Source organism: Salvelinus alpinus, chromosome 9 (assembly GCF_045679555.1).
Source record: "Salvelinus alpinus chromosome 9, SLU_Salpinus.1, whole genome shotgun sequence".
In the NCBI taxonomy this organism is placed as follows: Eukaryota; Metazoa; Chordata; class Actinopteri; order Salmoniformes; family Salmonidae; genus Salvelinus; species Salvelinus alpinus.
The window spans coordinates 72,091,146-72,114,139 of NC_092094.1; the positions used below are offsets into that span (position 1 = coordinate 72,091,146).

General features: G+C 43.4%; 1 protein-coding gene across 1 annotated transcript; it reads right to left on the reverse strand.

Annotated features, from left to right (window-relative positions):
• Positions 1 to 58: 58 nt before the first annotated feature.
• On the reverse strand, positions 59 to 22,994 carry LOC139530586 (oxidation resistance protein 1-like). The gene is made up of 16 exons (XM_071327124.1): positions 22,722 to 22,994; positions 14,357 to 14,573; positions 13,608 to 13,798; positions 12,796 to 12,875; positions 10,146 to 10,262; positions 6,850 to 7,029; positions 6,340 to 6,471; positions 6,044 to 6,228; positions 5,255 to 5,661; positions 4,880 to 5,036; positions 4,466 to 4,637; positions 4,113 to 4,229; positions 2,472 to 2,624; positions 2,029 to 2,124; positions 1,284 to 1,357; positions 59 to 1,111 (listed from the first exon to the last, which is right to left on the reverse strand). The coding sequence occupies exons 2-16, from the start codon at positions 14,419 to 14,421 to the stop codon at positions 976 to 978; spliced, it is 2,262 nt and encodes a 753-aa protein (XP_071183225.1). The 5' UTR covers positions 14,422 to 14,573; positions 22,722 to 22,994; the 3' UTR covers positions 59 to 975.

The window sequence follows — 22,994 nt, forward strand, 5'->3', positions numbered from 1 at the left end:
GGCACATGTTAGCATTGCAGAGGTAGTCATCCCCTTGAAATAACCTTTGTTTGTGCAATTTTTTTTTTTTAATAGATTGGGTCTTTGCTAAAAGGAGTCTTGATTGTTATTTTCGTTCCGTAAGCTTGCAATGACCACTGGATGAAATCGATGTTTCTCAAAAAGTATCAGATAAAGACATGTTATAATAACATTAGCCCTATTTTTCACATTTTGTTGATTTTGTCTACTTGTTATATTGTGGGAACATAGATCTAACTTCTGATCAGTGACAGCAACTTTCAGGTATTGTTTGATTGAGTGGGTAACAAACATTTCTAAAGATATTTAGGTTAGACCATGTCCCTCAAGTCCTTTTTTTGTTCACGTTGACTAAATTTGTACATCAGTTCATATAATTTGGTCTATATGCAAAAAGGGGCATAGTGAGCCCCTAGTTCTTTGAATTTCAGTTCCTCCATTTTACAAAAGAGACAGCCACCTTCAGGTTAGCAATTCACAGGCAGCAAAAAGATGGTGCCAGAATAACAGTGCCAATTGTGCTGGGGTGGAAATGCAGGCTTACACATGCAGGTAGGCCTTCAGATGGAGATCCATTGTTAGAAGATGTGAATTCCACCACTGAACTACAGTATCCACAATGCAGAGTCAGTTGAACATGAGGACCATACCAAGCTGCGAAAGGAGTGGGGGGCTGCAACAGGGCAAGTCTTCCAATGCAGTGAGGCTACAACCTCAGTCCCAAACCACCAACACCCCTCCTCCACCTAATGGTTTGGTCCACATTCAGAGATAGGGTTCAGAATAATCACAGTTCAGTTCGCAGCCCAAAACCACAGAATTAAGTCAAAATAGTGAGGTACATCCAACTCATTGTTCTAGAAGAGATGGGTTCTAGAGTCTTGGTTAAAGCAGTCATTGGACAGCCAGACATTGTGAGTGGGTGTTGCTAGGCAAGTTGAAGAGGGCAGGCCTTCACCAGAACGTCCACACCTCCAGCTCTATGACGTGGAAGTCGTCTCTTTCCGAGAGGCAGCAGTTGTTGAAGGTGTAACATGGGCTACTCCTGCCCAGGTACAGCGTCTCATCCAGCCACAGGCCAAAGTGACCACTGCGGAAGAGAGAAAGAAACGCAGTTCATTGTTTTAGAGTAAAGTAATGTGTTCTCCTAAACATATTGGCACATACTGTACCACAAAGCAATGGACAGTAAGTGTCACAGAAATAGAAACAGCATCAAGAAAACCATAATGTAACATTTCTATAGCTGGGAGTGGCTCTACCTTCCTCCTCCGATAGCAAAAGAGTCCAGGTCTCCCTTTATGAAGAAGGAGTTCTCTCTTGTCCATCTGAAACACTGGGAGGTGACAAGGGCAGAGTCAGTCAGGGACACCGACACAAGAGTACCTTAGGGTCCTATCTGATTAATGCTTTACTTCTCTGACAGCCCTTTCCGCATTGCAGACCAGGTGAACTTGGCCTTTATATGCAGAGCATTACACAGTACACTATTTATAGCACAGGAGGCTGCTGAGGGGAGGACGGCTCATAATAATGGCTGGAACGGAGCTAATGGAATGGCATCAACATGGAAACCGTGTGCTTGGTACCATTCCCCCTATTCCTCTCCAGCCATTATCACAAGCACGTCCTCCCCAATTAAGGTGCCACCAACCTCATGTGATTGATAGCAATGAGTTCCTAACTTCTTAAATGTTGTTTGTGCTTAAAAAGACAAAACGTGACCTTTCATAATCCAGTCATGCATTAAATTGATCATGTGACGTTGGTAGAGACCTTGATGTGAATAGTAATTTGGCTGCTATGAAAACTCATGCAATGTTACATTAGCAAGATTAGCAACAAACAGTATTGTCTTCACTTAGGTTGACAAAACAATCCTGCAGCAATACCTTAAGACACATTTCGGATTAGAAAATGTGGGAGAGTATTGTTTGGCAATGGTTGTGTAAGTGTAGTGTATGCATCATAGTGTGTGTGTCAGCATGTGTGTGTGTCTTGTCTGACCTTGAATCGAGGATGCAGCATGAAGAGGAATGTCTCTCCTGTGCCATAGAAGGTCTCGCTCGGCCTCAGTGGGTGAGAGAGAAAGCTCCCAAACACCTGGGGCACAGAAACATACCTACCATTAACAAAAACACAACCCTCTGGTAACCAAACAAGACCGAGCTCATACAATGGGGGTCTTCATAGGTGACCACAAGTCCACAATGAACTCGTGACTCCTGGCAAATCATATGTTATTCAAACCAACCCCACCATAGTTTCTGGAGCAGTTGTGAGTGTCTGAAGTCAATAGTGCAAATGCCATGAAAAGCAAGTGCTCTATGGTACGTGTTTGTGTTGAATCTCTGAAGCGGATAGATATTAAAAATGTTGAGGGTGGTGCATGGAACATTGGAGAGTTTGTGACTATTACATTTCAAATCTGAGTACATAAAAAAGGGCACCTGATTGAGCGAGTCCTTGATGACCATGAGTACAGGCGAGTCGCTGCCGTTCAGCTTCCGGTAGAGGGACTTGAGGCTGGAGCCGTGAAGAGACGTGCTGTAGGCCAGATGCCACATGTGGCCCACTGTCCTGGGAGGCAACTCGGCTGAGAGCTGGAGAGAGGGAAGGATTGAGAAGGAGAAAGAGTTGTGCGAGAGGGTTGGAGAGCAGGGGCACAAGTGGGCTCCCGAGTGGCACAGCGGTCTAAGGCACTGCATCTCAGTGCTTGAGGCGTCACTACAGACACCCTGGTTTGATTCCAGGCTGTATCACAACCCATAGGGCGGCGCACAATTGGCCCAGCGTCGTCCGGGTTTGGCTGGTGTAGGCCGTCATTGTAAATAAGAATTTGTTCTTGACTGACTTGCCTAGTTAAATAAAAAAAACTAAGCGTTTTCCTCTGTTGAGCTAAAGAAAAAGGGAGAAAACGGTAATCATTGATATCCAATTATATTACCCTTTTCTTTAGCTACGCTTTTCCTCTGTTGAGCTAATGATCTATCCAACAAGTGAATGAGCCTGGACATGAGAAGATCTGACCTGCAGGTGCCATAGCTAATGTATTGGTTCAAAGTGCTCACAGCAGCAGGTGGAAAGGAACATGCCAGCAGCATACCACCCTGCATACCACTGCTGGCTTGCTTCTGAAGCTAAGCAGGGTTGGTCCTGGTCAGTCCCTGGATGGGAGACCAGGTGCTGCTGGAAGTGGTGTTGGAGGGCCAGTAGGAGGCACTCTTTCCTCTGGTCTAAACAAAGATCCCAATGCCCCAGGGCAGTGATTGGGGACACTGCTCTGTGTAGGGTGCCGTCTTTCGGATGGGACGTTAAACGGGTGTCCTGACTCTCTGAGGTCATTAAAGATCCCATGGCACTTATCGTAAGAGTAGGGGTGTTAACCCCGGTGTCCTGGCTAAATTCCCAATCTGGCCCTCAACCATCACGGTCACCTAATAATCCCCAGTTTACAATTGGCTCATTCGTCCCCCTCCTCTCCCCTGTAACTATTCCCCAGGTCGTTGCTGCAAATGAGAACGTGTTCTCAGTCAACTTACCTGGTAAAATAACGGTAAAATAAATAAATAAAATAAACAGCACTGCTCTGCTTAAATCTCTCCACAGGAGTTCACTACCAGCATTCTACCTTATGCATAACCCCCTTTGTGAGACATGGCCACAGTAGGGGTTGAGTATTTTCAGTACTCCACTCAGCACGAAGGTTCAGTCATGAATGGCTCTGTGTGTATGACTGAAGGCCAATGCTGCTTGAGGGAGACCGAGGCAGAAAAGTCAGGTTTTGTCTCAGACTCTGGATTTATCTTTAAACCCAGACCAGTCTGGGAATGCTGAACTTGTAATGCATTTGTGGAACTAGAGGCAAGAAGAGGAATGTGTGCAATTTCTTCTATATGTGTGGTGCTGACCAGTGACATGTCATGAGAAGCTTTACATTTAATTTCCCCTTGGGGATTAATGAGGTCATTATCTCTTTCTTATCCAATAATGGATGAGAATAATCTTCCATTGTGAATTTGTGCATTTGTGATTAGATCAGACAGTGTTTTGTGAAGATCCGACATACATGTTTATGGTTGGGTGCTTACCTCTCTGACAAGCTTTGCGTCCAAGATGCGACTCTGCTCCACGATCTCACACAGTCCCTCTGGATCTTTGTCCATGACCAGAGGTAGTCTCCCGCCACCCTCCTCCACTGACACCATCTGCAAGACAAGACACAACCTAGTTATAAACCCATTAACCTCGCACTCAAACGTGACACCTGTCACACTCAAACAACAACTCCGGACCCCACCTAAAACACTGCTCAAACTTCCCCAGGGCAAGATGTGCAAAAGATGCATCGTCACCACTGAAGCTCTAGTCAAAGTTAATGGAAATAGCCATTTTTGTTGAAAGCCACTACAGACTTTAGGACTTTAATAATATACAGACTTACCTCCCAGTCCTCCCCAGTCCGTCCGTGGTTCTTGGACACTTCTTCCTCCTCCTCCTCTCCGTTGTCGACCAGTACAAACTCGTCTTTGTCGCCCTCCCCTTCCTCCGACCCTCCCTCCAGTATGCATAGGTCAGGCCTCCAGTGGCTCAGATAGGCGTAGAGCTCGTCTGAGCTACAGACAACAAGACATGAGAGCAGAAAGATTTAGTGTTAAAGACCTTTGACTTACTTCTAGTGAGAATTGTAAAAGTCTATATATTCCTCAGCAAGGGAGGGCATTAAAATTGCTGAACAAGACATGTAAACATTATGTTAATGTTAGACATGGTCAGTGTGAGGTGCTAATGCTCACAGAATGTAAGTGGAGTGTTAATGCTATACTAAAACAGTCTTTCTGTGGCTACAGACTGTTACCTCTCCTGGGAAAAGGCGAACCAGGCATCCCTCCGGGGTAAGGTTTTTGTTGTCCCCAGCTGCAAGCCTGCAGCCACACCCTTCTTCCCAGCGGAACCCTGGAGCCGCAGCCTGACAAACATGAGACACCCAAAAGTTCCTGAAGGTCTAGAGAGGCCTGGAGAAGGAGAGAAGTAGGGGGAGGGGGGGAAGAGAGCGAGAGAGAAAAAGGGGAGAGGAGAAAGTGAGGGGGTTGCAAAACAAAGAAAAAGAGACTGAGTTCGAACCATTTGTTATGATACCATCTTCCTACAAACTTATCAAGCAGACTTCAACCACACAGTGCTGCTTGGGATAAAACAATGACAAAACTATTGACTTGATTCCTTTCCTTACCTGACGTCCGATTCCTCACAGACTGCTCCTTCTCCGTCCCCCCTCTGTCCACCTGCTCCATTCTCACTAGATTTCCCGTCCCTGCTGCCTCTTGTCCTCCACAACAGAAGGTGGCAGCACTGCTCAGCACAGCCCCGGATGACTGCACAACCTGCTCTTCCAGTGGGCTTCCCTTCCCCTCCAGCTGCTTCTCTGCCTTAGTCATGTCACTGCTACTCTCCTCCTCAGCGAACCCTTGGACCAGGCTGAGAGCCAGGGCAGACCTCAGCTCCGACGTAGCAGCAGAGACCAGCACTGGGACAGTCTCCCCCTTGTGCTGTGCGCTACTGCTGCTTCGCCTCCCACACTGCTGGAGCGTCTTGCCAGTTTTGGAGCCAGTTTTCTGGGTCTTTTTAGTTCCTTTCCACCTAGTAACAGAAAAAACACCTATGTATGTTGCATGTTCTGCAATGTGACCCAGCAAGCGCTCCTTGATACCATAGAAATCCATGGACCAATTTCAGTGGCTATACTCCCATTTGCACTGCTAGATATCACAGAGAACATACAGCATATTAAGGTCACTGTTGCTACCTGTGGATTTGTCAGAGACTCACCCACACTGATCCAGTCAGTGCGTATTTGCAATCTACCGATTTGACAGGTCTGCCCAGAATATAGGATTATTTTAGTGACCTCCTATAGGTTAAAACGCCTTTCCAGGCAATGTGAAGACACAGTATGTTGATCTGTGAAGAGCTGCACCAAATATGTGTGTCTCAATCATGCACATAGTCATTTAATGCTGACCTGTGTGTGGAGGTGTTGAAGTGTACGTGGGAAATGTCCGTGTAGAACGAGACAGAGTCCAGGCTGTCCACTGAGCAAGACAGCAGGTACTCCTCACAGCCGTGCTCCATCACCAACGGGTGGGTCTTACACGGGTCAAAGAAGATCTTATTGGACGTCACTAGCAAGATACCAGAAACCACACCCTGGTGAAAGAGAGAGGTGAGAAAGGTAAGCGGGTGGTGAGAGGGGTGAGCAAGAATTGCGAGAGCGAGGTGCGTGAGAGTTGAGTGAGAATGGCGCTAGTCTCCACTCACCTTGCGGTCAGTGATGTAGCGGCAGAACAATTTGAGATATGGCATGGCGGCTTGCCCTTCCCTTTGGGAGCACTCGGGAGGGAGGGCCAGTAGGCAGAGCTGTCCGTCAGGCATTGGCACCGCCTCCACATCCTGGGAGAATCAAAACAAGCACGGAGCAAAAACACAACCGTAGCCACTCGTTAGACAGTGCTTTATATACACAGAGCTGAATTAGCTGGTTTTAAAAAGAACAGTTCTCACATAAATCAATCATTGCCATGAGCCAGTTAGCCAAGTTTTTCCAGTCCTGCATTGGCTCTTATTCTATTGAACAATTTCAGCTTAATTTAAAAACTGTTAGCCTCTCCTGACAAGAACATTCAATTTTACCATCAGAAAAGCAAGAACACACTCCATTAAAGGCCTGATAGGTGCCAGATAATCAGGGTTAAATAATTTAAAAACATTGTCAAATGTACCTCCTCTTCTGTATGATTTGTGGAATAAATTAATTCACATTATCCTTACCAGTAGTTTGTCATACTCTGCATCTGGTGACGGGGAGTGAGGGCTGGCAGATGGGGCCGGAAAAAGCCCAAGCCCTGGGTTAGTGTCAAACTCTGGCTCCAGCCTGAGGTTGGGGTCAAGGTGCATCACTGCGGGAGATGAGCCTTGGCCAGAGCCTTTACTCTTGGGAACGCGGAGGTTCTTCAGGATGAAAGCACAGTAACATCACAACACACATTCGTGCACTGCTGTAAATACAACTCTGCCCAGACTAAGACCTTCCTCTTTCCATTGTACTGTGAACTTTAAATCTGCTTTACTGTGGTCTTATCTGTAGCCTACTGGAGTGGAGGGGGTGGATGCTTGATTTGGTAACCATGCAAATACAGGTAACTGCCAAAATGAAGGAAATGCAAGTAAATAAGGGATACAAAGTATATTGAAAGCAGGTGCGGTCCCAGAGTTAAGCAAATAACATCATCATGCTTAGGGTCATGTATAAAAATGCAGAGTTGCCCATTATTTTGGCTAACATGGCTAGAGGAGATCTGTGACTTTGAAAGAGTGGTCTCAAAGGAGCATAGGGGGAGAGTGTCAGTCACCAGACAACCCAATTGAACACTTATGGAAGATTTGAGCGGCGCCTGAGACAGCATTTTCCACCACCATTAACTAAACACCAAATTATGGAATTTCTTGTGGAAAAATTGTTACATCCCTCCAATAGTTACAGACAATTGTAGAATATATTCCAAGGTGCATTGAAGCTGTTCTGGCAGTTCATGGTTGCTCAACACCCTATTAAGACATTTTATGTTGGTGTTTATTTTATTTTGCCAGTTACCTGTGGGTTCTCTGAAGGCTATGTGGTGAAGGCTACGTAGTCTTTCCCTCACTTTGCATGTCAAATCATAGTGGAAGGTACAAGTAAAACATACTATATACACACACAAAAAAAAGTATGTGGACACCTTTTCAAATTAGTGGATTCGGCTATTTCAGACAATTTGCTGACAGGTGTAGAAAATTGAGCAGTCATGAAATCGCCATAGACAAATCTTGGCAGTAGAATGGCCTTACTGAAGAGCTCAGTGACTTTCAACTTGGCACCGTCATAGGATGCCACCTTTCCCACAAGTCAACTGTAAGTGCTGTTATTGTGAAGTGGAAATGTCTAGGAGCAACAAAGGCTCAGCCGCGAAGTGGTAGACCACACAAAAATCACAGAACGGGACCGCTGAAGTGCGTAAAAATCAGTTGCAACCGTCACTATGTTCCAAACTGTCTCTGGAAGCAACGTCAGCACAAGAACTGTTCGTCCGGAGCTTCCTGAAATGGTGGAGCTGCACACAAGCCTAAGATCAATATGCGCAATGCCAAGCGTCAGCTGGAGTGGTGTAAAGCTCGCCGCCATTGGACTCTGGAGCAGTGGAAACGCGTTCTCTGGAGTGATGAATCACGCTTCACCATCTGGCAGTCCGACAGACAAATCTGGGTTTGCCGGATCACAGGAGAATGCTACCTACCCAAATGCATAGTGCCAACTGTAAAGTTTGGTGGAGAAGGAATAATGTTCTGGGGCTGTTTTTCATGGTTCGGGCTAGGCCCCTTAGTTCCAGCGAAGGGAAATCTTAATGCTAGAGCATACAATGACATTCTAGAATATTCTGTGTTTCTAACTTTGTGGCAACAGTTTGGGGAAGGCCCTTTCCTGTTTCAGCATGACATTGCCCCCATGCACAAAGCGAGGTCCATACAGAAATCCTTTGTTGAGATCGGTGTGGAAAAACTTGACACAGAGCCCTGACCTCAATCCCAACAAACACCTTTGGGATAAATTGGAATGCTGACTACGAGCCAGGCCTAAATCGCCCATCAGTGCCCGACCTCACTAATGCTCGTGGCTGAACGGAAGCAAGTCCCCGCAGCAATGTTCCAACATCTAGAGGAAAGCCTTCCCAGGAGAGTGGAGGCTGTTATAGCAGCAAAGGGGGAACCAACTCCATATTATTGCCCGTGATTTTGGAATGAGATGGTCAACAAGCAAGTGTTCACATCATTTTGGTCATTTAGTCTATTATGTCACTACCCTGAAACTTCATACTGGGAAAAACATATGCAGATATAAAAGATGATGTACATCTTGTCAGTGTCTGCTCAAATGATGAGGTTGATCATACCCATAGGCCTGTAATTAACGTTTTTTCCCCCCCTGTGACATTTCAAGGTGTCACATGTTGAGTGAGGAGAAGTTACAGAAGATGTCATATATACAGTGGGGAGAATGATGTTTCCACCTCCATGCTTCACGGTTGGGATGGTGTTCTTGGGGTTGTACTCATCCTTCTTCCTCCAAACACGGCGAGTGGAGTTGAGACAAAAATAGAGCCTTTTGGTCTAATCAGACCACATGACCTTCTCCCATTCCTCCTCTGGATCATCCAGATGGTCATTGGCAAACTTCAGACGGGCCTGGACATGCGCTGGCTTGAGCAGGGGGACCTTGCGTGCGCTGCAGGATTTTAATCCATGACGGCGTAGTGTGTTACTAATGGTTTTCTTTGAGACTGTGGTCCCAGCTCTCTTCAGGTCATTGACCAGGTCCTGCCGTGTAGTTCTGGGCTGATCCCTCACCTTCCTCATGATCATTGATGCCCCACGAGGTGAGATCTTGCATGGAGCCCCAGACCGAGGGTGATTGACCATCATCTTGAACTTCTTCCATTTTCGAATAATTGCGCCAACAGTTTTTACCTTCTCACCAAGCTGCTTGCCTATTGTCCTGTAGCCCATCCCAGCCTTGTGCAGGTCTACAATTTTATCCCTGATGTCCTTACACAGCTCTCTGGTCTTGGCCATTGTGGAGAGGTTGGAGTCTGTTTGATTGAGTGTGTGGACAGGTGTCTTTTATACAGGTAGCGAGTTCAAACAGGTGCAGTTAATACAGGTAATGAGTGGAGAACAGGAGGGCTTCTTAAAGAAAAACTAACAGGTCTGTGAGAGCTGGAATTCTTACTGGTTGGTAGGTGATCAAATATTTATGTCACGCATTAAAATGCAAATGAACTACTTAAATATCATACAATGTGATTTTCTGGATTTTTGTTTTAGATTCCGTCTCTCACAGTTGAAGTGTACCTATGACAAATTACAGACCTCTACATGCTTTGTAAGTAGGAAAACCTGCAAAATCGTCAGTGTATCAAATACTTGTTCTCCCCACTGTATATATATATATAAAGTGTAAATGTTGGCTCTGGAAGATACTGTATAGGATGTAGCATTTGATAAAGGGTGGGAACCATGGTGACTCTTACCTGCCGGGAGATGAGGGAGGAAGAGATGGAGGTGGAGAGCTGCCTGTTCAGCTTAGTCTGATCTGCCAAGCTACTGCACTTGGAGATGACACTGAACACCGTGTCTTCATGGTGAGCCTGTGTGTATGCAGTGCAGAAATCCATTTTAGGTAGTACTCCAATATTTTAAGAAATCAGACCAAATAAATGCCAATCTGTTCCCTTAATTTGAGGCCCCACAGTCCTCTGACAAGCCCAATATCATGTGAACCTTCCATCCGCTCCCACACAACACAGGATTTAGCTTTTGACAGATGGTCCATTGACCTAAATTACATTCCCATGGAACTCATTGATATTTTCATAACACAGAAGTTTATAGACCATGTACTAAACTGCAAAGAATACAAAGAGTATAAAATAGGCATACATTCTGACTACTCCATATGTTGCATAAATCAATATACAAACACGTCACCCCTATCCCCCTATACCAGACTCAAAGCAATATTGGTCCTTGAAAGCGTCTTGATATGCTGTAGATCGTTTCAATGTATATTTTCTAGACAGAAATGCATTGCAAAGGGACTTTCTAGACAGAAAAAAACAAAAAGTTATTGAATACATGTTTTTGCCTTGATTAAGTTATGTTTAGGCTACAGTAGGATTTACAGTAGTTCCACATACAGTTGAAGTCGGAAGTTTACATACACCTTAGCCAAATACATTTAAACTCAGTTTCACAATTCCTGACATTTAATCCTGGTAAAATTTCCCTGTTTTAGGTCAGTTAGGATCACCACTTTATTTTAAGAATGTGAAATGTCAGAATAATAGTAGAGAGAATGATTTATTTCAGCTTTTATTTCTTTCATCACATTCCCAGTGGATCAGAAGTTTACATACACTCAATTAGTATTTGGTAACATTGCCTTTAAAATTGTTTAACGTCAGTCAAACGTTTCAGGTAGCCTTCCACAAGCTTCCCACAATAAGTTGGGTGAATTGTGGCCCATTCCTCCTGACAGAGCTGGTGTAACTGAGTCAGGTTTGTAGGCCTCCTTGCGCACACATGCTTTTTCAGTTCTGCCCGCACATTTTCTATAGGATTGAGGTCAGGGCTTTGTGATGGCCACTCCAATACCTTCACTTTGTTGTCCTTAAGCCATTTTGCCACAACTTTGGAAGTATGCTTGGGGTCGCTGTCCATTTAAAAGACCCATTTGTGACTAAGCTTTAACTTCCTGACTGATGTCTTGAGATATTGTGCCTATATTGAAGCAACTTTCCTGCCTCATGATGCCATCTATTTTGTGAAGTGCACCAGGCCCTCCTGCAGCAAAGTACCCCCACAACATGATGCTGCCACCCCCGTGATTCACAGTTGGGATGGTGTTCTTCGGCTTGCAAGCCTCCCCCTTTTTCCTACAAACATAACTATGGTCATTATGGCCAAACAGTTATATTTTTGTTTCATCACACCAGAGGACATTTCTCCAAAAAGTAAGATCTTTGTCCCCATGTGCAGTTGCAAACCGTAGTCTGGCTTTTTTATGGCGGTTTAGGAGCAGTGGCTTCTTCCTTGCTGAGCAGCCTTTCAGGTTATGTCGATATAGGACTCGTTGTACTGTGGATATAGATGCTTTTGTACCTGTTTCCTCCAACATCTTCACAAGGTCCTTTGCTGTTGTTCTGGGATTGATTTGCACTTTTCGCACCAAAGTACGCTCATCTCTAGGAGTCAAAACGTGTCTCCTTCCTGAGCGGTATTATGGCTGTGTGTGGTGTTTATACTTGAGTACTATTGTTTGTACAGATGAACGTGGTACCTTCAGCCGTTTGGAAATTGCTCCCAAGAATGAACCAGAAGTGTGGAGGTCTACCATTTTTTTCTGAGGTCTTGGCTGATTTCTTTTGATTTTCCAATGATGTCATGCAAAGAGGCACTGAGTTTGAAGGTAGGCCTTGAAATACATCCACAGGTACACCTCCAATTGACTCAAATGATATCAATTAGCCTATCAGAAGCTTCTAAAGACATGACATCATTTTCTGGAATTTTCCAAGCTGTTTAAAGGCAGTGTCAACTTTAGTGTATGTAAACTTCTGACCCACTGGAATTGTGATACAGTGAAATTATCTGCCTGTAAACAATTGTTGGAAAAATTACTTGTGTCATGCACAAAGTAGATGTCCTAACCGACTTGCCAAAACTATAGTTTGTTAACAAGAAATTTGTGGAGTGGTTGGAAAATAAATTTTAATGACTCCAACCTAAGTGTATGTAAACTTCCGACTTCAACGGTATCAATTTCCCCTTTACGAAATCTGATAACGTTTGAAAGCTGCAGTGATAGAAGCTTCTTCATCTGCACGTGATATAATTACAAACATTTATTTTCAACACATATCTTGCAATACACTGTCCTTCCATTATAACGGTTGTAGAGCCTCAGAATATACCCTTGCATACCCATTGAAATAAGGAAGATCTGTGACTGATCTGTGACCACTGTTTCACTGAAATACAGCTGGTCTGACCTTTGAACCCTCATTATCAGAATCTATCTATACCATATATTATGCACTGTATTGGTTATCAAATGTGAGGGTGCAGCAGGTCTTTAAGATCATTGACATAGGAGTAGGTCTACATGAGATTGTGACTCACCATAGTGTCTACCTTGTCATCTGACTGTTGATCTCTGCCCATGGACTTGGCCATGGTTCCCTCCGTTCCCCATCTAGGTTCTATGAAGGCAAGATTTAAAAACATGTTGAGAAGCGATAATGCTTTCCACCAGTACTCTTCTTTCTGCTGCTGACTTACAACTTGTTTGTGGTACTGTATATAGTTTAATTCATGCAAAACAACCCCCCACTCTCTCTGGCCCTGTGTGGGCTCCTTTGAAATTATATACATTTGAGGTTTATTAGGGTACTGGGGTTTCTCTTTGAGAACCTCAGGTGTGCAACAAGGCAGCACTGTTGGCCTTGACACACCGACATAGAAATGTCAGATCTCTGGCTCAATGTCATGTGTCAGCAAACTAGATCAAATTGAAAGCCCGCGGGAGGAGTGATCACTTTGATCCAATAAGTCCTTCTATGAAAATGTCAACATTAACAGGGGCAGATCTGTGGTTCTGGGTACAGTGCTTTCAGAAAGTATTCATACCCCTTGACTTACTCCACATTTTGTTGTGTTAGAGTCAACAGGTAATTTATCTGTCAGAAGTTCAAGCCTTCCTTGCTGCAGTGTTGCAATTCCTCAAAAGTTAAATAACGCTACATCTAGAGAGGAGTTCTCCTTAACAACCTCCCTTTGTGTGTGTTCTGTCAGGCTCTAGAATGGTTTGCTACGAAAATACACAACATAAATGCCATACAAATAATTGGCTATGGATCTACTGCAGTTACCAAGCACCTACTAAAGCAAACAAACCAAAGATATCGCTATAACCTTGTTGAGAGATACCTCACCTTGGAGGTAATACTGTCTCAGTCGGGGGTTCCGGATGTGGGGGACGTGGTCAAGGGGACGCCCCACGGCACGGTGGCCCTGACCGCTGGCCCTGGCCTCCTTGGTTGGGCCGGTCTGAGGTCCTGTCTCCAAGGGTCCGGAAATTAACCTGGGGGACTGGGTGTCCCCAACAGGGAGCTTGGACCCCAGTCTGGAGGGGAGAAAGAACAGAGGGATACTGGTGGTAGGGAAAACTACTGGGATGTTTATTAGTTCACCAGTTATTATGGTCATTAAAGCCTTCTGACCCCATCTACAGTATATGAGCATGTAAGGGTAAAAATAGTTGATAACCCATCCGAGGCAATCAGCTATGATTCTTTATAATTTTGTCTTGACATTAAAAAAAGACTGCTCGATATTGGCAATCACATTTGTGATTCATAGGATAGTGGGAGTTAGGGATATGGGTTGTTACTGTTTCTGGCAACACCTGCACTCCTCTTGCCCACGCAATGCCCATGACTGTGTTCCTTTATTCAAATGAGAAGTAAATTCAAAAGAGTGACTATATCAAAGAAGGTGTTGAAGTTCTACTTTGAGCTACTATGCTCCATTCATTGCAACATGTAGGGAGAGCAACACAACACGTAGGGAGAGCAACCCAAAAAAGGATAGGACGCATTCTGGGATTAACTAAACGTGTCACAATTCTAAGCAGTGCGTTTCCTCATTTTTTTGCCAATAATCAGTTAATCGCAGGCCTGACCTGGTCTTGACGTTGCCAAAGTAGCTGGGCCTGTTTTTGTCCCGCTGTTGTATTTTGTGTTCCATGGCTCCAAGGGTTTGCAAGAAGGCCTTCTCAGGGGCCTAGCTGAGAATTCTGGGATATTGACAATAGCGATGGTCTGGTGAGTTGAGGGGCTCAGCTGGCATCCGTCCTCCTATGTTGGGTCCCCATGCTTATTAGGCCCCCATAATCATACCTACAGGAGAGTGTAGGTTAGTGCACATATAGGAGAATGAAAGAGTGCATATACTAAGTAATGGAGTCAGGTCTTTCAGGAGAATCAATGATGCAATCTGAGCATTTTAGCAGGCATATAACCTTGCGCTGGAAATATTGTCACAAAAAAAGGTCAAATAAGCAATAAAAAAAATAACATTTTGTATTGAGAAAATGCTCTCAAAGACTATCTAGACAAGAGAAATGCCAGGGGAGAGAAGAGAGGAAGTAAATGCATGTACACCATATATACAAAAGTATGGACACCCCTTCAAAAGAGTGGATTCGGCTATTTCAGCCACACCCATTGCTGAAAGGTGTATAAAAATCAAGCACACAGCCATGCAATCTCCAAAGACAAACATTGGCAGTAGAATGGCCTTACTTAAGAGCTCGGTGACTTTCAACATGGCTACAGAGTTCCAAACTGCCTCTGGAAGCAATGTCAGCACAAAACGTTCCTTAGTTCCAGTGAAGGGAAATCTTTTTGCTACAGCATACAATGACATTCTAGACAATTCTGTGCTTCCAACTTTGTTGCAACAGTTTGGGGAAGGCCCTTTCCTGTTTCACCATGACAATGCGCCCGTCCACAAAGTGAGGTCCATGGTTTGTCGAGATCGGTGTGGAAGAACTTGACTGGCCTGCACAGAGCCCTAACCTCAACCCCATCGAACAGCTTTGGGATGAACTGGAACGCTGACTGCGAGCCAGGCCTAATCGTCCAACATCAGTGCCCAACCTCACTAATGCTCTTGTGGCTGAATGGAAGCAGCAATGTTCCAACATCTAGTGGAAAGCCTTCCCATAAGAATGGAGGCTGTTATAGCAGAAAGGGGGGGGACCAACTCGATATTACTGCCCGTGATTGTGTAATGAGATGTTCGATGAGCCGGTGTCCACATACTTTTGGTCAGGTAGTGTATATTGAATGGCATTTTGGTGCATTCAATGTCATCTATTTTCCTTTTTCTTTCTAGCACATTGTCAGAAGAGACCGGTTTCTCCACTTAGCTCAAGTTCATAATGAATAGGGGTTCTACGTGCAATACTGTATGAAGCATGCCGACAAATCATTATGCCGTGGAGAAGATTGCATTTACTGTAGTCTTCCTACACATGAATGATCCCACTTCCACATCGAAAATCCGGGGGATGCGGAAATAAAACGTAGTAGTGGGGTACCCTGAATTCAGCAACATATTACAAGCATATGGGGACTGACCTGTCACAAAGACTGCCCGGAATGTTGATGGAGAGCGGGTGATTTCGGCAGACTTCATATTGCGGTGTGACTGTAGACTGTGATAGCACTGCAGAGTATAGCTCAGTACCGCAACGCCAACAGAAACACCTTGAGCATGTATGCTCCGCCTATTTCCCTCATCCTCCATCCTTTTTAAAGGGCCCGTGATTGAGCAGAATCATTACATGGCTGGAATAACGGTTAACTCACTGTAATAATCAATCCAACCCCCATGTTTTTAAATTCCCCATACAAACGCCTTAAAATAGCATAGATTACAATGGTAACTTTTCAAAATGACTTTGGTTTGTTGCACTAATTAATTGCAGATAGAAAAAGCCTATACATAACTTTCGCAGAAAATAACATGGCCTTTCTTAGAATAGAAAACTGGAGTGGCTTATACCTTTGGGAAATATATATAGCTTATAAATAAGTTCCGCAAAAGGCCTCGCACCTGCCTTCTGCCACTCGAAGCGCTTTCATTGCGTCGCTTCGCTTGTTGATGCTCAAATTCTGGAGAAAAATACGGTTCTGACTAGAGTGAGTACAGCTAAAACCAAACGTAACTTTTTCATAGCAGGTTAAAGGCGCTCCGTGGTCAATCTGCCATCAGCATTGGCCGTGCAGCTGATACGGCCTCTGCAGAAGTCAGGGCATTCATACTTCTTCCGCTTCGCCGAGTTGATGTAAAATAAATTGTCAAGGACGTGAGTTTGTTTTACAGGACCTCCCATATAGCTCTGCGAAGCCGAAGTATGAATGCACTCCCTGACTTCTGCAGAGGCAATATCATGTAAATGCTGCAAGGCCAATGCAGACCTCAGATTGAACATGCAGTGCATTTAAGAGACAATTTATGCTTGATCCGAAATGTGGTCGGCGGTGCCATATGGATGGTGTGACTCAGTAGCGGATCCTACAGAGGCATGAGCTCAGTACCGCATCGCCGTGAGCCTCTCAAATGTTGTAACAATATGGACGGCTCCATATAGCTACGCATTGACATGATTGATGACGGTAGGTGAATGCGGGAGGTCCTGTGTAAACACAAACGCACTTCCTTGACAACTCTGCGCAAGAAGTATGAATGCCCTGACTCCTGCTGAGGCTGTATCACGGTAAATGCTGCACGGCCAATGCAGACATCTGATTGCCCATGGAGCGCCTTTAAGGGTGAATTTAGGCAGCAGGTTAGGAAAAGGGTTAGCTAAAATACTCTAACCTGCTAGGAAAAGCAACGCCAATCTGTATTTTGTGTTAAGATACCATGTATTGTAGCTAATGTCGGTTATCATTCGATGTCTAAACTGAGGGTCAATAAACCAGGAAGACCGGTTGAAGGGCTAGTTAACGTTAACTGACAAGCCTCGTCAGCTAACAGTAGAGCGCAACTAACGTTAAACACAACTAAATAGCTAGCGGTGCTTTAGCTTTCTCAAACTCTAGGCGGCATTCTGCATTCTCCATACAGTTCACAGCCATAGCTTCGCCCACGACTTCCTCATGTGAACTCGAATCCCCTACGCTGTGGTTAACGTTTAGAAACGTCAGTAATCATCGCTTTCGAAACATATGGCCCTTATCTTTCATCAGCGAGAAATAATCCTTCAAATAAAAAATGCTTAATGTTGCAGTTTTGATCCATAGCGCTATGGGTGCTTCCATCCAGCGAAGCTAACCAAGGTACAGTTTGTTTTATAGTCACACATTCAGACATTCGACAGACATTCGCCAAAAGCGATTTAAATTTGTAAAAATCAGTAACTAATTCATCGTCACAGAAACATAAAAATAGATTTGGTTTGTTCTATAAATGTCTAGCATACTTTTACAACCTTTGTTTTGAATACAAAATTCAGTTTTAATTTGATGGAAATAGATAAAATCTTTAAAATGCAATTTAAAGCTGTACAAATCAATAACTAATTCACCGTTTGTCACAATCAAACTAGATATGATTTATTCTACAAATGTCAAGCATACTTTTACAGCCTTTGTTTAGATTTTTTTTTAAATCCAGTTGACTTGATAGAAATACACAACATCTATAAAATGCAATTTAAAGCTGTATAAATCAACGTTTTCACTGATTGACAGAATCAAACTAGGTATGATTTATTATATAAATGTGTAGTATACTTTTACAACCTTTACTTTGAGTAGAAATTCCAGTTGATTTGATAGAAATACACATTTGATAGACTGCATGCCCTCTATCAAATCAAAACTGGAATTTTTCCTCAAAACAAAGGTTGTAAAAGTTAGAATTAGAAGGATCTCAATTTAAAAGCCAGTCAATGTGACCATATGATCACCTTCCTTTTTAGGGAGCATTGCATTGGGCTAGCTACCAACTAGTAACCTAACCATAGCTGCAGGAAGTAGGGTTGCTGAGGGTGCTGCAGCAACACTATAAAAAAAGTGGACAAAAGTAGTGCACTGGACCTTTACTAGTACTATATTAGCGGACCGATAGCAGTCTGTAGGGCTGGGCGATATGACGATATATATCATGTGACGATTGAAAAACGTCTATTGTTTCATATTACGCTCTATCGTTTATTTCGTTGTCGCAAATCACACTCTTTTGGGCAATATGTTTTGTAAATTGGACAACGGTTTGCATGTGGAAGGAAATTTGCAACAAACAAACATGGAGCGTGAACGTGACAGAGCAAGGAGACACGGAGCTCGTACCTAAAAACGGGTCTACTTCGGTCGCATGGACGGGGTTTGGGTATAAAAGTCTGACACGGACCAGAAAACCGTCCTCTGCAAAATATGCCGCAGGCCGGACCCAACAACAGGCTCAAACACCACTAACCTCTTACCACCTACGCAAGAATTATGTGAAACAGTACAGAGAGTCTACGGATGAGACCCAAAAAAGTAAAGTTGAGTGCTCAAATCAAACCCCCCGACTCAGACGTTGCAAGAGGCTTTTGCACGCGGCACACCATATAGCAAAGAATCACAAAGATGGAAGGAGATAACAGCTGCCTTTACAATTTACAGTTGAAGTCGGAAGTTTACATACACTTAGGTTGGAGTCATTAAAACTCGTTTTTCAACCACTCCACACATTTCATGTTAACTAACTATAGTTTTGGCAAGTCGGTTAGGACATCTACTTTGTGCATGACAAGTAATTTTTCCAACAATTGTTTACAGACAGATTATTTCACTGTATCACAATTCCAGTGGGTCAGAAGTTTACATACACTAAAGTTGACTGTGCCTTTAAACAGCTTGGAAAATTCCAGAAAATGATGTCATGGCTTTAGAAGCTTCTGATAGGCTAATTGACATAATTTGAGTCAATTGGAGGTGTACCTGTGGATGTATTTCAAGGCCTACCTTCAAACTCAGTGCCTCTTTGCTTGACATCATGGGAAAATCTAAAGAAATCAGCCAAGACCTCAGAAAAAATATTGAAGACCTCCACAAGTCTGGTTCATCCTTAGGAGCAATTTCCAAATGCCTGAAGGTACCACGTTCATCTGTACAAACAATATTACACAAGTATAAACACCATGGGACCACGCAGCCATCATACCGCTCAGGAAGGAGACGCTTTCTGTCTCCTAGAGATGAGCGTACTTTGGTGTGAAAAGTGCAAATAAATCCCAGAACAACAGCAAAGGACCTTGTGAAGATGCTGGAGGAAACAGGTACAAAAGTATCTATAACCACAGTAAAACGAGTTCTATGTCGACATAACCTGAAAGGCCGCTCAGCAAGGAAGACACTGCTTCAAAACCGCCATAAAAAAGCCAGACTACGGTTTGCAACTGCACATGGGGACAAAGATTGTACTTTTTGGAGAAATGTCCTCTGGTCTGATGAAACAAAAATATAACTGTTTGATCATAATGACCATAGTTATGTTTGGAGGAAAAAGGGGGATGCTCGCAAGCCGAAGAACACCATCCCAACTGTGAATCACGGAGATGGTAGCATCATGTTGTGGGGGTTCTTTGCTGCAGGAGGGACTGGTGCACTTCACATAATAGATGGCATCATGAGGCAGGAACATTGTGGCTATATTGAAGCAACATCTCAAGACATCAGTCATGAAGTTAAAGCTTGGTCGCCAAATGGGTCTTCCAAATGGACAGCGACCCCAAGCATACTTCCAAAGTTGTGGCAAAATGGCTTAAGGACAACAAAGTGAAGGTATTGGAGTGGCCATCACAAGGCCCTGACCTCAATCCTATAGAAAATTTGTGGGCAGAACTGAAAAAGCGTGTGCGAGCAAGGAGGCCTACAAACCTGACTCAGTTACACCAGCTCTGTCAGGAGGAATGGGACAATTCACCCAACTTATTGTGGGAAGCTTGTGGAAGGCTACCTGAAACATTTGACCCAAGTTAAACAATTTAAAGGCAATGTTACCAAATACTAATTCAGTGTACGTAAACTTATGACCCACTGGGAATGTGATGAAAGAAATAAAAGCTGAAATAAATCATTCTCTCTACTATTATTCTGACATTTCACATTCTTAAAATAGTGGTTATCCTAACTGACCTAAGACAGGGACTTTTTACTAGGATTAAATATCAGGAAAAACTGAGTTTAAATGTATTTAGCTAAGGTGTATGTAAACTTCCGACTTCAACTGTACATCTGCAAAGACATGGCCCCAATTTACACGGTCGAGAAACGACCCAAGGTACCAAATGCAAATTGATATGTTGCATGTATTAATGTCAAAATAACATGCAAAACAGGCAAGCCCCCAAAATATACAGTGCTCTTATTTTTTTGCACATTTATCACACTTAAATGTTTCAGATCAAACAAATTTTAATATTACACAAAGATAACCCAAGTAAACACAAAATGCAGTTAAGTGATAACTTTTTCCCCCTTAATAAATAAATGTATCTGAATCTTCATGGCCCTATATGACAAAGTAATTGCCCCCCCCCCCTTGTTAAACATGAATTTACTGTGGTTAATCATATTTTTTGGAAAGCTGAGTTCAATTTCACTAGCCACACCCAGGCCTGATTACTGCCAGACCTGTTGAATCAAGAAATCACTTAAATAGAACCTGTGAAAAGTGAAGTAGGCCAAAAGATCTCAAAAAGCAAGACATCATGCCGCGATCCAAAGAAATTCAGGAACAGATGAGAAACAAAGTAATTGACATCTATCAGTCTGGAAAGGGTTACAAAGCCAGTTCTAAAGCTTTGGGACTCCAGCGAACCACGGTGAGAGCCATTATCCACAAATGGAGAAAATTTGGAACAGTGGTGAACCTTCCCAGGAGTGGCCGGCCTACCAAAATTACCCCAAGAGTGCAGCGACGACTCACCCAAAAGGTCACAAAAGAACCCACAACCACATCTAAAGAACTGCAGGCCTCACTTGCCTCAGTTAAGGTCAGTGTTCATGACTCAACCATAAGAAAGAGACTGGGCAAAAATGGCATCCATGGCAGAGTTCCAAGGCGAAAACCACTGCTGACCAAAAACAACAAAAGGCTCGTCTCACTTTTGGCAAAAAACATCTTGATGATCCCCAAGACTTTTGGGGAAATATTCTGTGGATTGACGAGATAAAAGTTGAACTTTTTGGAAGGTGTGCATCCTGTTACATCTGGCATAAAAGTAACAAAGCATTTCAGAAAAAGAACATCATACCAACAGTCAAATATGGTGGTGGTAGTGTGATGGTCTGGGGCTGCTTTAGGACCTGGACGACTTGCTGTGATTGATGAAACCATGAATTCTGCTCTCTACCAAAGAATCCTGAAGGAGAATGTCCGGTCATCAGTTCGTGACCTCAAGCTGAAGTGCACTTGGGTTCTGCAGCAGGACAATGATCCAAAACACAGCAGCAAGTCCACCTCCTGAATTGCTTAAAAAAACCTAAATGAAGGTTTTGGAGTGGCCTAGTCAAAGTCCGGACTTGAATCCGATTGAGATGATGTGGCGTAACCTTAAAAAGGAAGTTCTAGTTCAAATCCTCCAATGTGGCTGAATTAAAACAATTCTGCAAAGAAGAGTGGGCCAAAATTCCTCCACAACGATGTGAAAGACTCATTGCCAGTTATCGCAAACGCTTGATTGCAGTTGTTGCTGCGGAGGGTGGCACAACCAGTTATTAGGTTTAGGGGGCAATTACTTTTTCACGTAGGGCCATGAAGGTTCGGATAGCTTTTTTCCCTTAATAAATAAAATCATCACTTAAAAACCAGAGTAAATAAAATGCAGTTATCTTTGTGTCATAAAATTTGTTTGATCTGAAATGTTTAAGTGTGACAAATGTGCAAAAAAATAAGAAGTCAGGAAGGGGCAAATCATTTCACAGCACTGTATATATTTTAGGCCTATAATTATTTTGTTCGCAACTATAGTTGGTGTTTTCTATTTACCTTTTTAGATTTTATACATTAATATTTTTTTTACATGCTTAATTGAACATTTGCACAAAGGTTCGAAATAAAAGGAGAAATAATCTAATGAGTAAGTACCTCTTTGTTGAGTGTAATTCGAAATGTAAAGGCCTATTTCTTATTATATGTGGTCATTTTATATAAACTATTTATTAATTGAATTTACAGAAAATGTGCTATATATTGATATGTATCGTTATCGGGATATGATATTTTGGCCATATCGCCCAGCCCTAGCAGTCTGTAGTACAGGTCCCCAAAAATGTACAGTGCCGTAATACATCTGTTTATTGCATAAATCGTGCATACATTAGATTGCAATGTTGGTGCAGTAAAATAATCCAAATGTAGCCTATGACACAATGTAAATGGAGAAGGCTAAAACTTGGTCAGCGGCAGATCAAAATAGCGACACGAAGTCTCCGGGTGAAAGGAGTTGTCCATGGTGCTGTCATTAAAGGTATTTTACTTACCCTGTTCGTAATGAGAACGTGACGGTTGCATTTTGGCTTCTGCGCAGATGGATGAAGCCAGCGGGGAACACATGCGGCATACAGACACCACCGGCTACAGGCCTACCACAGATCTTACTTGTAGTGCTTTTTTTTTAGGTAAGGGAGCGGAAAAAATATGTAAATGATGTCACAATTTCCTCAGTCTGTACGTACAGATGTAGCCTATTACTACAGGGTTCTTCAACCCTGTTCCTGGAGCGCTACCATCCTGTAGGGTTTCATTCCAAACCC